This window comes from Oncorhynchus mykiss, chromosome 30 (genome assembly GCF_013265735.2).
Source record: "Oncorhynchus mykiss isolate Arlee chromosome 30, USDA_OmykA_1.1, whole genome shotgun sequence".
In the NCBI taxonomy this organism is placed as follows: Eukaryota; Metazoa; Chordata; class Actinopteri; order Salmoniformes; family Salmonidae; genus Oncorhynchus; species Oncorhynchus mykiss.
In genome coordinates, this window is record NC_050570.1 from 45,046,128 (window position 1) to 45,060,436 (window position 14,309).

A 14,309-nucleotide genomic window follows, 5' to 3' on the forward strand; every position below is an offset into this window, starting at 1 on the left:
TATCTAGGGCAGGGGAGTATACGTATAAAGCTGCTTTTGCAACATATGGGGGGGGGGGGGGGGGGGGGTATTGATCCCTGGCACATGGAATGTTTTATAACCCCTTTATTTATTTTTTTGTTTTGGGTTTAGTACTTTAGCCAATGCTTTTGAGAGTATTGTATGATTTCCATCAAAGGACTAAGGCCAACCTGTTGAGAATATGAGGAGATATGGGAGGGAAAACTCGTAGCATACAGTATTTTATACTAATAGTTATTGCCAAGTAAAGCATTCTTGTCTTCCTTTCCCTCCCTGATTTGCCCATCCCCTCAACCGGATGTGACTCATTTACATGGGCATGTTGCTCATTTTTACCACACCCACAGTGGTTAGAGCATTGGGCCAGTAACCAAAAGGTTGCTGGATCAAATATGTTGTTCTACCCCTGAGCAAGGCAGTTAACCCACTGTTCCCTGGGCGCGGTGGATGTCGATTAAGGCAGCCCTCGCACCTCTTTGATTCAGAAGGGTTGGGTTAAATGCGGGAGACACATTTCAGTTGAAGGCATTCAGATGTACAACTGACTAGGTTTCACCCTCAACTCCTCCTTATTAACCCAAGTAATTTGTTGACGTTTTAAGGGTGGATTTGTCTAAAAGTGAATATTATCCAACCTTTATTTTGTATTCTTGTAATATTTTATAAAATAAGTGAATAACCATATCAGATTTTTTCCTCATAGGCCTAAATGATTGTACATTTATGGTGAAATACATGGGAGATGAGTCAGAATTGAAGAACCAGGAGAGAACAGGAGTAAAATATGTCATCTCTAATGAACACTGTGATCCCATTACAAACAACAGTGCCAAAATACCATCCTCAAAATATTCATTTTATAAATAACAACAATAAACTGATCACTTAATTCACATCAATCAATAAATAAAAATCAACATAATCAAGCCTTAATCCATGAGCATTGTGTTGGAGGCATAAACTGCCCTATTTGTAATATACATAGTGCTTTTGAAGGAAGTCAACAATAAATGAGCATTTATAGGACAAAGCATTCACTCAGAGGACTGTGAACTTGGTATGGGCAGACAAATATTATACATGGAGTTCAGTTCTCTGTTCTCACACACACACACACACACACACACACACACACACACACACACACACACACACACACACACACACACACACACACACACACACACACACACACACACACACACACACACACACACACACAAATCAATCTCCTGGCATTTATCAGCCCTCTCTCTGTCCTCGCCAACGGTCTCTTACTGCATCAGCACCTATAGGGCAGAATAGCCGGTTCCACTTTGATCCGGGGGCCAAACAGCACCCCCAGCAGCATCTTCTCCCCCCAGCCCAGCAGCTTGTTGACAGTCAGGTTGAGAGGAAACAGGAGGCCCTGTTCGGCATCCACTCTTTCCTCAGACCTCACTGCAGATGCAGACAGCTTAGCTGCTGGCGACACCTGCTGGTCAACTACGATACTGTCCTGGCTCAAAACAGAACTGCTGCTCAGGCTCCCTGTTAGTGTCTCCCTCTCTGCTCTTCCCTTGCTGTGGTCCTTCCCTGTCTTTGGAGTCAATTTAGGCCTCCCCTTCTTCACGCTCTGACAGTGGCTGGGCTCTCTTTTAGGCTGGCCTCTTCCCTCTCTCTCTACCTTTGCCTGGGTTTGGGAGGAGTAGCGATTGGGCCAACCTGCTGCTTTGACACAGGATGTGCTCCTCTCTCTCTGTTGTACATCTGTCTGTGAGGAGGAAAGGGCCATCGTTGAAGGCTTTCTACCGTGCCTTTTTGAACCACTGGTGCCTTCTGACTCCCTCTTGTGGATGGTGTTAGAAACGCTGGACTGCGTTGGCTTGTGGCTAATGCTGTGCCTGTTGCTGCTTTCTGGCTCATTCTGGTGGGGAGTTGGTGGAATTGCACCAACGCGAGACAGGGAGAGGGTGAGGCTCTTGCGCTTCTCAGAGTGAGATGCAATGCCTGTTGCGATTTGTTGTGTGTTGGACTTTGGTGTCGGTGTCGCTGGTTCGTTGGGGCTTGGAGTCATTGCTCCACATGGGCTCTGGGCCTCCCTCTGGTTCCGGTTATGGTTCAGGTTGAGAGTGAGCGTTTTGTGTTTTCTGGAGAGAGACAGCGTCAGTTGTGACGGCACGCTCCTCTGGTCTTGCTGTGGCTTCTCTGATAGACTCTGAGTTTCACCTGAATATGAGGACCTTTGCTTTATATTCTCTGTGTTACAAGTGGAATTCTCATTGTACATATTATGCACTTTAGCAACCTCTAAAAAGTCCTTAGCAACATAGCCATTGACCTGAATATTCCCCACCAGGGGGACAGAGGAACCGCCGCTAATGTTTTCATTGCTTGGCTGCAGACATGTGTCCAGTGATCTGATTGGCTGGATAGTGGGGTTGCCATTAGATGTTTTCTGAGTGAGGGTTCCTTGGAAGTGTTGTAGCTGACCCAGAAAATTGAAGTTTGGGGAGATTGAAGGCCTGCGCTCTTTCACAAACCTGAAAGTGAGGAACAGACAAGATCAGATGTGAATAGTTTACACACACACACACACACACACGCACACGCACACGCACACACATTATAATACACATACAGCACAGACAAACACACCTGTAGGCATGGTCAAGGTCCATCCCCAGGTTGTACATAATGTAGGCCACAGCCAGGGCAGGGGAGCGAGAGATTCCTGCAGCACAATGAACTACCACAGATCCACCTGATGACATAGCCCCATCTGAGAGAGAGAGAAGAGATAAGACATTTTCTTTTATTTGAAATCATCCATAATATATTGCATGACATCACTTCAGCCAGACTGCAAACTGTGCAAAGCACACAGTTTACGTCAACTGTCATGAATGGGCTTCCTGCAACAGTAGGCTTGTATCAATTGTCCGTGGTACTGAATGGGATGTAACAACATTCAATATTTCTGAAACCATAGGAGCATAACTGGCCTACATGAAACCCTGATCAATAACTGCTCATCACTTGAACTGGGTCATCTGTGTTTCTTCCAGACAGACAGTCGCCAGTGTGTAATGCATACAGATGCAGACTACAGATACAGATGCAGACTATAGCATAATGATGACATGCAGAAATGTCCTACTACCTAATCTGCAGGATTTGCGTCGTCAAATCTCCAATGATGCCTATATTACCCTTATACTGAACTAGCTATATCTTTGCACTATATGGGGAATAGGGTTGCCATCCATTTCACACCAAACTAACCCAATCTCATCATTATTCTCACCGATAAAACGCAGTGCCTCCGGGATATGGGGCAGCAGGTCGTCTCGGAGAGAGTCCTCGATTGGGATGCGAAGGTACTGGGAACGGGGAAGGAAAGTAGGCTGCGGGCTGAAGCGGCTCACGCTTAGCACGTATGAGATCCCGCGGGCGTCGAGGCAATCCTGCAGCCGAGTAGGGAGTGCACGGGGACAAGCGAGACAGGGAACACGAAATATGAATACATTCTAGTCTTCTGGAAGAGGTACATTTTCGGTGCATTGTGAAAATACAAAACTTTGGCCAGTGACGAGAGCTAGGCTATCAATTCTATAGACTGACCTACTGAATGAAAACATTATTACCTGCGTAACGTCTGTCTCTGCACCCAGGTAAAGATACGGTAGGATGAGAGACAGCGGTGGACGCTCGCGTGTCCGGTTCTCTCTCTCCCTGTAGAACACCATCTCTGTCCTTTGTGTCTGGAACCGAAACATGAGAGAGAACGGTGTTCATTTCAATATCAAGGGATTACAATTATGTATTAGGCATCGAAAAAAGACTGCATGGAACTTTGACAATCATTTTAACAGTTGCATGAAATATATTAGCATTATTATTGCTATGAATGTTAATTAAGAAAACATTAATTTGTTCTATTGCTGCTAGAGAATGATGTTCTCTTTGCATTACGTCATGGATTTTGCAAGTTTGCATTCATTAGATGATCATAGGAGAATATAAAACCAGACATAAATGATGCAAGCAAAATGCAAGAAATATTACATTGTACTTACAGCGACGATTTTCACTCCAAACGAAGATACTGGAAATATCGCACAAATCAACTTGCACACCAAATAACTCGATCTAATCGACCCGAATGGTCTCAAATAAAATGGATTAAGAATGCAAAAATATATGTTATGCTTAATTAATAATAAGTAGAGTATAGAGCTCGCTCTCTCTTTCTTGACTTCTACTCTCGTCCTGTTCCTTGTCCTGTCTGCGACTGTAACATTATTTGTTGTTGTATGGCTATACCTGCGCGAGGGGGAAAGGATGAGGTAATGCTGTTTCTACAAGCTAAGAATAGTACAATTGTATGTGATGTCATTTTCAACCAATCCGCCGCCCATGCCGGACTCATTTGTTAATCATCATCAATTCGCCTGAAGACCCTTTGCTTTTTATTGTGACGAATCGTACCTTTTCTTACGCTATTGTTGCAGAGGCGTTTTTAAAAAAACATGCAGCTGCAATACGTCGTGGCGAAAAGCATTTATTTGTGAAAAACCCTATAATCTCTTCCAGTGGCGATTTTAGCATGTAAATCTTGGCGGGGCAACAAAAAAGAAAGAGTGGGATGCATGCCAGCGAAGCCACAACACAACGCTAAACAATACATTCATTGTACCATAACGGTGACAAACGGTGCCCATAAACTGTTAGAGCCTACATAAACCTGTCCCAACAGCAGAGTCCCAACACTTTACCACTGCTACACCTGGTCTGGCAGCGAAACAGTTCATTCAGCCTAATTTACTGCCATTAAAAAACCCATAACAGATATGGCTGACTTCCTTAAACAAATGTGGTTTCTGCTGACAATTGAGATGTACAAACTACGGCATAAGGGGACGACAAGCGGATAAGAGGCTATCCGTAATTCCGATTAAGACATGAGCGAGCTAGGATGGACGCAGTCAATATAACTATTTGTTCAGTGTTTTTGAAATGTACAGCAACAGAATCCAAAACATGGTCTGTTCTTACAGTGTTCTCCCTGTACACCAAGTCAGAACTGTAGGATAAATAAAGGAGGCATATAAGCAGACAAGGAAAGCTCTTACAATATTTGATGATTACATTTATCACGACTCAGGATATGACCCAGATGCAGACAGAGGACCCGGATAGTACAGTTCTTAATCATTTATTTTAACACTGGGCAAAGGGCAGGTCGAGGAAAGGCATAGGTTTGTAATCAGGTAAGAGTCAGGCAGGTACAGGACTGCAGGCAGGCTCGGAGTCAGGGCAGGCAGAGGTTTGTAATCAGGTCAGAGTCAGGCAAGTACAGGACGGCAGGCAGGCTCGGGGTCAGGACAGGCAGAATGGTCAGAACTGGGAAAACTAGGAAACAACCAATTGACAAAAATGGAAAAATTCAACATTTAAAATGATAAACATTCAACATTGGCCTTGCTGTCAATGATGCATGATTTGTGCCGCGCTCAAAACAACTGTTAACTCGGAACTGCGAAAACTTGACTTCAGTGAGTTCAAGACAACTGGGAAGTCGAGAATAAACGAGCTCCGACTGGGTAAAAACCCTTTTGAACCGTCATCCAACTTGAAATTGTAAATCCGACCTCTTTCTAGAGCTACGACCTGAAGATCAACGACATCATTATGATTCGACCTTGCTTTTTCAGAGTTCCCAGTTGTTTTGAAAGCACGATAAATCCAGAGAATGCCAGACTGGAATGCCAGAAAGGGATGTTAAGATGGCGCCGAATACGATGGCTGACGCTTTACATGACCAACTGTGCTATTTTGTTAATTTTTTTTGCATTGTTTGTAACTTATTTTTTAACTTATTTTGTACATAATGTTGCTGCTACTGTCTCTTATGACCGAAATTAACTCAGAAAAGACGGAGGAAAAGGGGGCTGCCTTCTGAGAATCCTTAGGCGAGTGAGTAAACTCCCACCGCCATCCGTTCTACTGGCTAACGTGCAATCATTGGAAAATAAAATGGATGACCTACGATTACGATTATCCTACCAACAGGACATAAAAAAATGTAATATCTCATGTTTCACCGAGTTGTGGCTGAACGACGACACGGATAATATAGACCTGGTGAGATTTTCCATGCCCTGGCAGAACAGAGAAGAAGCTACGTCTGGTAAGACGAGGGGTGGGGGTGTGTGTCTATTTGTCAATAACAGCTGGTGTGCGATGTCTAATATTAAAGAAGTCTTGAGGTATTGCTCTACCTTATGATAAGCTGCAGACCACACTATCTACCAAGAGAGTTCATCTATATTATTCGTAGCCATCTATTTACCACCACAGACCGATTCTGGCACTAAGACCGCATTCAAACAACTCTATAAGGCCATAAGCAAACAAGAAAATGCTCATCCAGAAGCGACGCTCCTAGTTGCCAGGGACTTTAATGCAGGCAAACTTAAATGAGTTAAACCAAATATTTACCAGTATGTGTCACCAGAGGAAACTAGAGGGAGAAAAAAAAAACTCTAGACCACCTTTATTCCACACACAGAGATGCATACAAAGCTCTACCTCGCCCTCCATTTGGTAAATCTGACCATAATTATATCCTATTGATTCCTGCTTACAAGCAAAAACTAAAGCAGGAAGTACCAGTGACTCCATCAATAAGGAAGTGTTCAGATGACACGGATGCTACGCTACAGGACTGTTTTGCTTGCACAGACTGGATAATGTTCCGGGATTCATCCAATGGCATTGAGTATACGACCTCAGTCCTCAGCTTCATCAATAAGTGCATTGACGACGTCATCTCCACAGTGACCGTACGAACATATCCCAATCAGAAGCCATGGATTACAGGCAACATCCGCATCGAGCTAAAAGCTAGAGCTGCCGCTTTCAAGGAGCGGGACACTAATCCGGATGCTTATAATAAATCCCGCTATGCCCTCAGACGAACCATCAAACAAGCAAAGCGTCAATACATGATTAAGACTGAATCCTACTACACCGTCTCTGATGCTCATTGGATGTGGCAGGGCTTGAAAACTATAACGGACTACAAATGGAAAGCCAGACGCGAGCTAACCAGTGACACGAGCCTACCAGACGAGCTAAATGCCTTTTATGCTTTTTTCAAGGCAAGCAACACTGAAGCATGCATGAGAGCACCAGCTGTTCTGGATGACTGTGTGATAACGCTCTCAGTAGCCGATGTGAGCAAGACCTTTAAACAGGTCAACATTCACAAAGCCGCGGGACATGTACTCAAAGCATGTGCGGACCAACTGGCAAGTGTCTTCACTGACATTTTCAACCTCTACCTGACCGAGTCTGTAATATCTACATGTGTCAAGCAGACCACCATAGTCCCTGTGCCCAAGGAAGCAAAGGTAATCTGCCTAAAGTATTACCGTCCGTAGCACTGACGTCGGTAGCCATGAAGTGCTTTGAAAGGCTGGTCATGTCTCACATCAACAGCATCCTCCCAGATACCCTAGACCCACTCCAATTCGCATACTGCTCCAACAGATCCACAGATGACACAATCTCAATCGCACTCCACACTGCCCTTTCCCACCTGGGCAAAAGAAACATCTATGTGAAAATGCTGTTCATTGACTACAGCTCAGTGTTCAACACTATAGTGCTCGCAAAGCTCATCACTAAGCTAAGGACCCTGTGACTAAACACCTCCCTCTGCAACTGGATCCTGGACTTCCTGATCCTCAACACTGGGGCCCCTCCGGGGTGTGTACTTAGTCCCCTCCTGTACTCCCTGTTCACCCACAACTGCGTAGCCAAACACGACTCCAACACCATCATTAAGTTTGCTGATGACACAGCAGTGGTAGGCCTGATCACCGACAACAATGAGACAGCCTATAGGATGGAGGTCAGAGAACTGGCAGTGTGGTGCCAGGACAGCTGATCGTGGACTACAGGAAAAGGCGTGCCAAACAGGCCCCCATTACCATCGACGGGGCTGTAGTTGAGCGGGTCGAGAGTTTCAAGTTCCTTGGTATCCACATCACCAACACACTATTATGGTCCAAACACACCAACACAGTCATGAAGAGGGCATGACAAAACCTTTCCCCCTCAGGAGACTGAAAAGATTTGGCATGGGTCGTACTGCCCAGTATATTGCGTACGTCCCAGTACATCACTGGGGCCAAGCTTCCTGCCATCCAGGACCTATATAATAGGCGGTGTGAGAGGAAAGCCCATAAAACTGTCAGAGACTCCAGTCACTCAAGTCATAGACTATTTTCTCTGCTCTGCTATCGCACAGCAAGTGGTACTGGAGCTCCAAGTCTAAGACCAAAAGGCTCCTTAACAGCTTCTACCCCCAAGCCATAAGACTGCTGAACAATGAATCAAATGGCCACCGGACTATTTACATTGAGCCCCCCTTTTGTTTTGTACACTGCTGCTACTCGCTGTTTATTATCTGTGCATAGTCACTTTACCCCTACCTATATGTACAAATGACCTCAACTAACCTGTATCCCCACACACTGGCTCGGTACCGGTATCCCGTATATATCCTCGTTATTGTTATTTTATTGTGTTACTTTGAATTTTTTACTTTCGTTTATTTGGTAAATATTTTCTGAACTCTTCTTTAACTGCACTGTTGGTTAACGGCTTGTAAGTAAGAATTTCACAGTAAGGTCTACACTTTTGTTGTATTCTGCGCATGTGACAAATAAAGTTTGATTTGATTTTGATTGGACTTTGATGAGAAAATTTGCCCACGAAGGACCGCCATGCCACCTTCCTGTTCAAGTGAGCTCAGCACAACAAGGTGAGTCCAAAAATGTATTGTATGCTGTTGCATAAATTATGTAATATGCCAAGGAGATACTGTAGATACTGTAGCTAAGAAAGTAATACTAAGTGTATGTTGTGTAGTAAGATGTTAGTACCCCATGTGCCTCACCCTAATCATTTCGCCTACTGTAGCCTATAACCTGTTTTAGAGAAATGTAATCATCGAATATTGTAAGAGCTTTCATTGTCTGCTTATATGCCCCCTTTATTTATCCTACAGTTCTGACTTGGTGTACAAGGAGAACACTAAGAATGGCTAATGTTCTGAATTTTGTTGCTGTACATTTCAAAAGTGCTAAACAAATAGTTATATTGACTACGTCCATCCTAGCTCGCTCATTGTCTAAATCGAAATTACGGATGGCCTCTTATCCGCTTGTCGTCCCCTTATGCCATAGTTTGTACATCTCTTTTGTCATTAGAAACCACATTTTTAAGCCAGTCAGCCATATCAGCTATGTTTTAAAAAAAAAAAGGAAGTAAATGAGGCCGAATGAAATGTTTTGCTGCCAGACAAGGCTCCGCTGATAGCCAGGTGAGGCAGTGGTAAGATGTTGGGACTGCTGTTGGGACAGCTTTATGTAGGCCCTAACAGTTTGTAGGCACCATTTGACACCGTTATAGTGCAATTAATGTATTGTTTAATGTTGTGTCGTGGCTTTGCTGGCATGCATCCCACTTGGTATTTTTATTTGTTGCCCCACCAAGATTTACATGCTAAAATCGCCACTGCTGCTAGAGCTGCCCTGGTCAACTGTAAGTGCTGTTATTGTGAAGTGGAAACGTCTAGGAGCAACAACATCTCAGCTGCGAAGTGGTAGGCCACACAAGCTCAAGGTCACAGAACTGAAATGCTTGATAATGTTTGTGATATCAACAGAGACAGAATTGTGTCAAGGCACAGATCTGGGGAAAGGTACCAAAACATTTCTGCAGCATTGAAGGTCCCCAAGGACACAGTGGCCTCGCTCATTCTAAAATGGAAGAAGTTTGAACCACCAAGACTCTTCCTAGAGCTGGCCGCATGGCCAAACTGAGCAATCGGGGGAGAAGGACCTTGGTCAAGGAGGTGACTAGAAACGTGATGGTCAGTAAACAGATACAAATACACCTTATGGAACAGTGGGGATTGTGAAGAGACACACATGCACAGACAAAAACTTACACAATAAGACACACACTCTACAAACACATTTTGCATCGTAGATATGTGGTAGAGTAGTTGCCTGAATGTACACACTTAATGTAATGTAATATTTTAAATTGTATATAACTGCCTTAATGTTGCTGTACCCCAGAAGAACAGCACCTGCATTGGATCCTAATAAATACAAATAATGTAATCATTCGATCATAGCCTATATATAGTGACCCACAGATGCAAGAGGGGGAGAAAACTCACATAACATTGCACAACTCAAGATAAAATGGGTTAACATGAGAAGTACATAGATAATTTATATTAAGATCATGTTTTATTTCTGCATCAAGGCTGCTCTGTGCTTTGCACGGGGCACACGTTTGCATGTTCACTGTAGCCTAGGAGACGGCCTAGTTCGTCCCATTGGTGCATCATGACGAGTTACTCCTCTTGCTGAAGCCCTATATTCCCAATAGGTCAAATTAAGAATAAGAAAGAATTAATCTAATCTGATCTCAATCCAGTTCTGCGTTTACCCCTGTTAACAGTTCAGGTTTATGACTGGGGGAAGATTTGCTGATCCTAAACCTGTGCTTGAGGACCATTTTAACCTGGTGTTGAATTAGGAAAATAGAAATATGACTCTAGAACTTGTCTGTTGTCATTTTGATTATTGAGGGATAAAAACACATGCAGATGCTGCTTTCTTCAGTGGAAGCTCGTAATAGATGTGATCAGCACAACAAAGGACACCGGGAACAGGTGAATAAGGGGTTTGGGTCACTTTCACTCCCCCTCTGACCTGTTCATAGAGGATGTAATACCAAATCAGGAGTTCCTTTCTGATTAATCAGGAAAAATCTAATCTCACACCAGAAGACATACATTTAATTTATATGTGGATTGAGGGTCAGTTTCCCAAACATCTCCATTGATCATGCCTTTTAGTCCAGGAAAAAGGCTCTATTATGTCAAGATAACAGTGAGGATGGAATCTGTTATCTTTGCACACTTGAGCTGCATTTACACAGGCAGCCCAATTGTGAATTGGGCAAAATATCTGATCCGATTGGTCAAAATACCAAGAATTGGACAAAACATCAGAATTGGGCTGCCTGTGTAAACACTGCCTAAATGATCTGTAAAGGCCCACTCAGTGATCTGTTAAGGCCCACTGTGACACTCCATACCCCTTTCATCCTCAGCCATTAGGTTAGAGGTACAGGTTGGTAACATGCAGTGTTAGAGAAGCTACTCTGAAAATATAGTTAACCAAGCTACCAATTACTTCACACTGTAAGTTAAGCTACACTAATTCTACCCTCAAGAAAATATAGTTCACTTGACTAAAGTTACTTTGAAGTAGTAGTTCACTACATCCAAACTAGTTCATGAAAAAGCATCATATGTAAATCCAATATGTCAGACTACAAATCTCAAGAAAAGATCACTTCGGGGTCATATGTTAACATAATGTGGAATTTAGCCAATTAAACAGCATTTCAAGTGAGAGTTAGGCAAGTATGATGCAGAAAAAGGAACTTATTGCCTACTTCACCCAAATTATATTTTAGCAAAATCAGTAGTGTCTAGTTCCAGTAGTTAACTACACTGCTACATGGCAAAACAATCTTCATTCAAAGAGCAAAATCACATTACATCTACTACTTAGTCAATGTGGTGAGTTCTTATTGATTGGACTATGTGATACATCCAACTACGGTTCTGGAGAGCTGCTGGGTGTTCAGGCTTTTGTTCAAACCCAGCACTAACACGCCAGTTTTTTGTTGTGGACGTGGAACTGTGGTGAGCTTTGGAAAGAAATTCCTCTTCACACATCATCACACACAGACACACTTTCCCACCAAGAAACAGAGAGCCAGTGGTAGAGTATATGGCATAGTTTTACTTTCACATTATTCAGTACAGAGTAAATCTTAAATCTAACACAGGTATCTCACAGGTTTAACACCGATACACAGGGCTGCATTAGCTAGCGGATACTGCACACACACACACAAAATTATTCTACAGTTTCCACTACAATGATCAGACTGTCCCACTAATGTTGCATGGGTTAGACATATAAGTGACTCCTGTTGAAACTAATATGACCATGTCTCAAAGATAATTTAGGATATTTTTACCATGTGGTACACCAACACACACTCGTTGCCCACCCCTGATGATTAGATCCTGGTAGTTGTGATTGACAATTGGTCCGAGTTCCCTCCTCCCTCTCATCTCTAAGAATGGACATGTTGGTGCGTGTGTCTGAAATGTGAGTTTACAGATAAGTGCTGTCCAGTGTCTTTGTGGTTGGTTGTGTTTTCAAAGATTATAATCAATCTATTTGCAGATTGCTATCTTCTCCCAATTAATACCATAAGGTAAGTATTTGTGACGTGTGTGTGCGCGTGCGTGGACAAGCCTGTGCGTGTTTAGAGATCAAGTTCTGAGGTACTTCTCTTTTTTCAGTCAATCACGGTGTCAAGCAGCACTCTACTCTCCAATCCCATCCCTCTTTTCAGCATGAAAAATTTAAAATAAGGAATACTAGGCCTCTGCTCTGCCGCTTCACTCTTCATGTGAACACGGACTGGCCCACTGCCCTCTAACTCCTTCCAACTACCACCTGAACTCCCATCAATGGGACTTGCTCAATGCTTGCTTATGCACGACAAACATTTCATAAACTGTCGTAAAACAGCCCATGTCAGTTCCCTGCCTCAAGTGTCAAAAAACATTTCTAATCTGAAATAAACAGTTAATTACAATGGTGGTAAGTAGGCTTTATGACAGGTTTAAGTCAAGTGTCAACCTCACCGCTGTCTGATTAACACTGTAAACAAGACCAGCTACCCTGCTACTCTCTCCCTCAATCTCCTTCGAGCTGACCCCTCTACCCTATTCGCAGGGTACACACGGCTAGCCCTACTCTCGCTCTCACACACACACGACAAACACTTCAATAACTCCACTACTAATAAAAGTAAAATGACAAAAAATATAAAGTAATTACATTCTTAAAAAAAAAATATATATATATATATATATATATATATATATATTTCAAAAAAAGAATATATATATATATATTCCATGAACAGGTACATAATCATTTGAGTTTATGTATAAAGTATGGTTACACGCCAGAAAGACAGGGGAAGTGGGAGAGGGGTGGTGTGTGTATGTGTTTGAGGGGTACTGAAGGACTGAGGTCTCTTAGAACCACCTAAAGTGCACTGGCCATTTCCACTGGAATAGAGCTGGAACTGTAGACTTGGGAATGTGCCGGAGATTTTTTTATGGAATATTATATCTCAGGGATTATACTGATAGAGGCCCTTGGAATGTATAACCGGTGGGGGACTGGGACAGCAAGGGTGGAGAAGAGATGGGGTTGGGGTGAAGGTGGGGGTTTAGAGTGTCATTTTGGACCCTTACACAGAAGAGTCCCATTTCTTTAGTGATTTCGTTTTACCCCTCCCTCCCACTAAAGGAGGACCCTATACAGATTCTTTACACGGACACTTAAGCATGTACAAATATATGTATCTGCCTACATGTGAGAGTATCTGGGTGTGTATTACGTGTGTGTGTGTAGAACTCCCAGGAATAGTCTAAGGTTGAAATGTCGCGGAATCAACGCACAGATTCTTCCACCCTCCCCCCCATGCATCACACAGGTACCAGCTGTCATCACAAGTACTCAGGGCTTAAACAGACAGGACGGAGAAGAACAGGACACACACACACACACGCACGCACGGGTAAACACCAGAAAAAAACCAAGAATTGTAGTGCCATTGATAATAAACAGTAATAACAATAAGAATCGGAATTATAATCATGACAAAAATAATAAATGACATTCATAATAGGGCAGTCGTGCAAGTGGCAACGGCTGCTTTTTTCCCTTTTGTAGGTATTTTTCTTTCTTCTCATTGATTCTTTGTTCGGGGGGGGGTTGAAACACTGGTCTCTCGGTGTGTTGGGCATCTAGAGCGTAGTGATGATGGCCTGGAGCGCGTTGGGCGAGTTCTAGACTCAGGGTTTCAGAACTGTTCTGCCAGGAGGTCACAGACGCGCTGGGAAACAGTGTCCTTGCTGCTGCGCAGAGTCAGCCGGTACATCTGACAGAGAAGGGACACAGATTTAACATGTGTAAACACACACACACACACACACACACACACACACACAAATGAACATACAGGGTGGTCAGTAAAGTTCAAACACACATAATATATATATATATACAGTGCCTTCAGAGAGCATTCATACCCCTTGACTTATGCCACAT

At 43.2% G+C, this 14,309-nt stretch overlaps 2 protein-coding genes across 8 annotated transcripts in view; both read right to left on the bottom strand.

Moving 5' to 3' along the window:
- Positions 1–856: 856 nt before the first annotated feature.
- On the bottom strand, positions 857–4,339 carry LOC110521913 (tyrosine-protein phosphatase vhp-1-like). The gene is made up of 5 exons (XM_021599866.2): positions 4,080–4,339; positions 3,648–3,764; positions 3,308–3,467; positions 2,659–2,782; positions 857–2,543 (listed from the first exon to the last, which is right to left on the bottom strand). Exons 2-5 carry the CDS (start codon positions 3,747–3,749, stop codon positions 1,304–1,306), a joined length of 1,626 nt encoding a protein of 541 aa, XP_021455541.1. The 5' UTR covers positions 3,750–3,764; positions 4,080–4,339; the 3' UTR covers positions 857–1,303.
- A 7,550-nt stretch (positions 4,340–11,889) lies between these two features.
- LOC110521915 (AP-2 complex subunit alpha-2) overlaps positions 11,890–14,309 on the bottom strand; it is a 67,718-nt gene continuing 65,298 nt past the window's right edge. For all 7 annotated transcript variants that reach the window (XM_021599869.2, XM_021599873.2, XM_021599871.2 and 4 more), the window contains one exon: positions 11,890–14,139. In XM_021599869.2, coding sequence (XP_021455544.1) covers positions 14,062–14,139 — 78 coding nt within the window. In that variant the 3' untranslated portion in view covers positions 11,890–14,061. The remainder of the gene's footprint in view (positions 14,140–14,309) is intronic.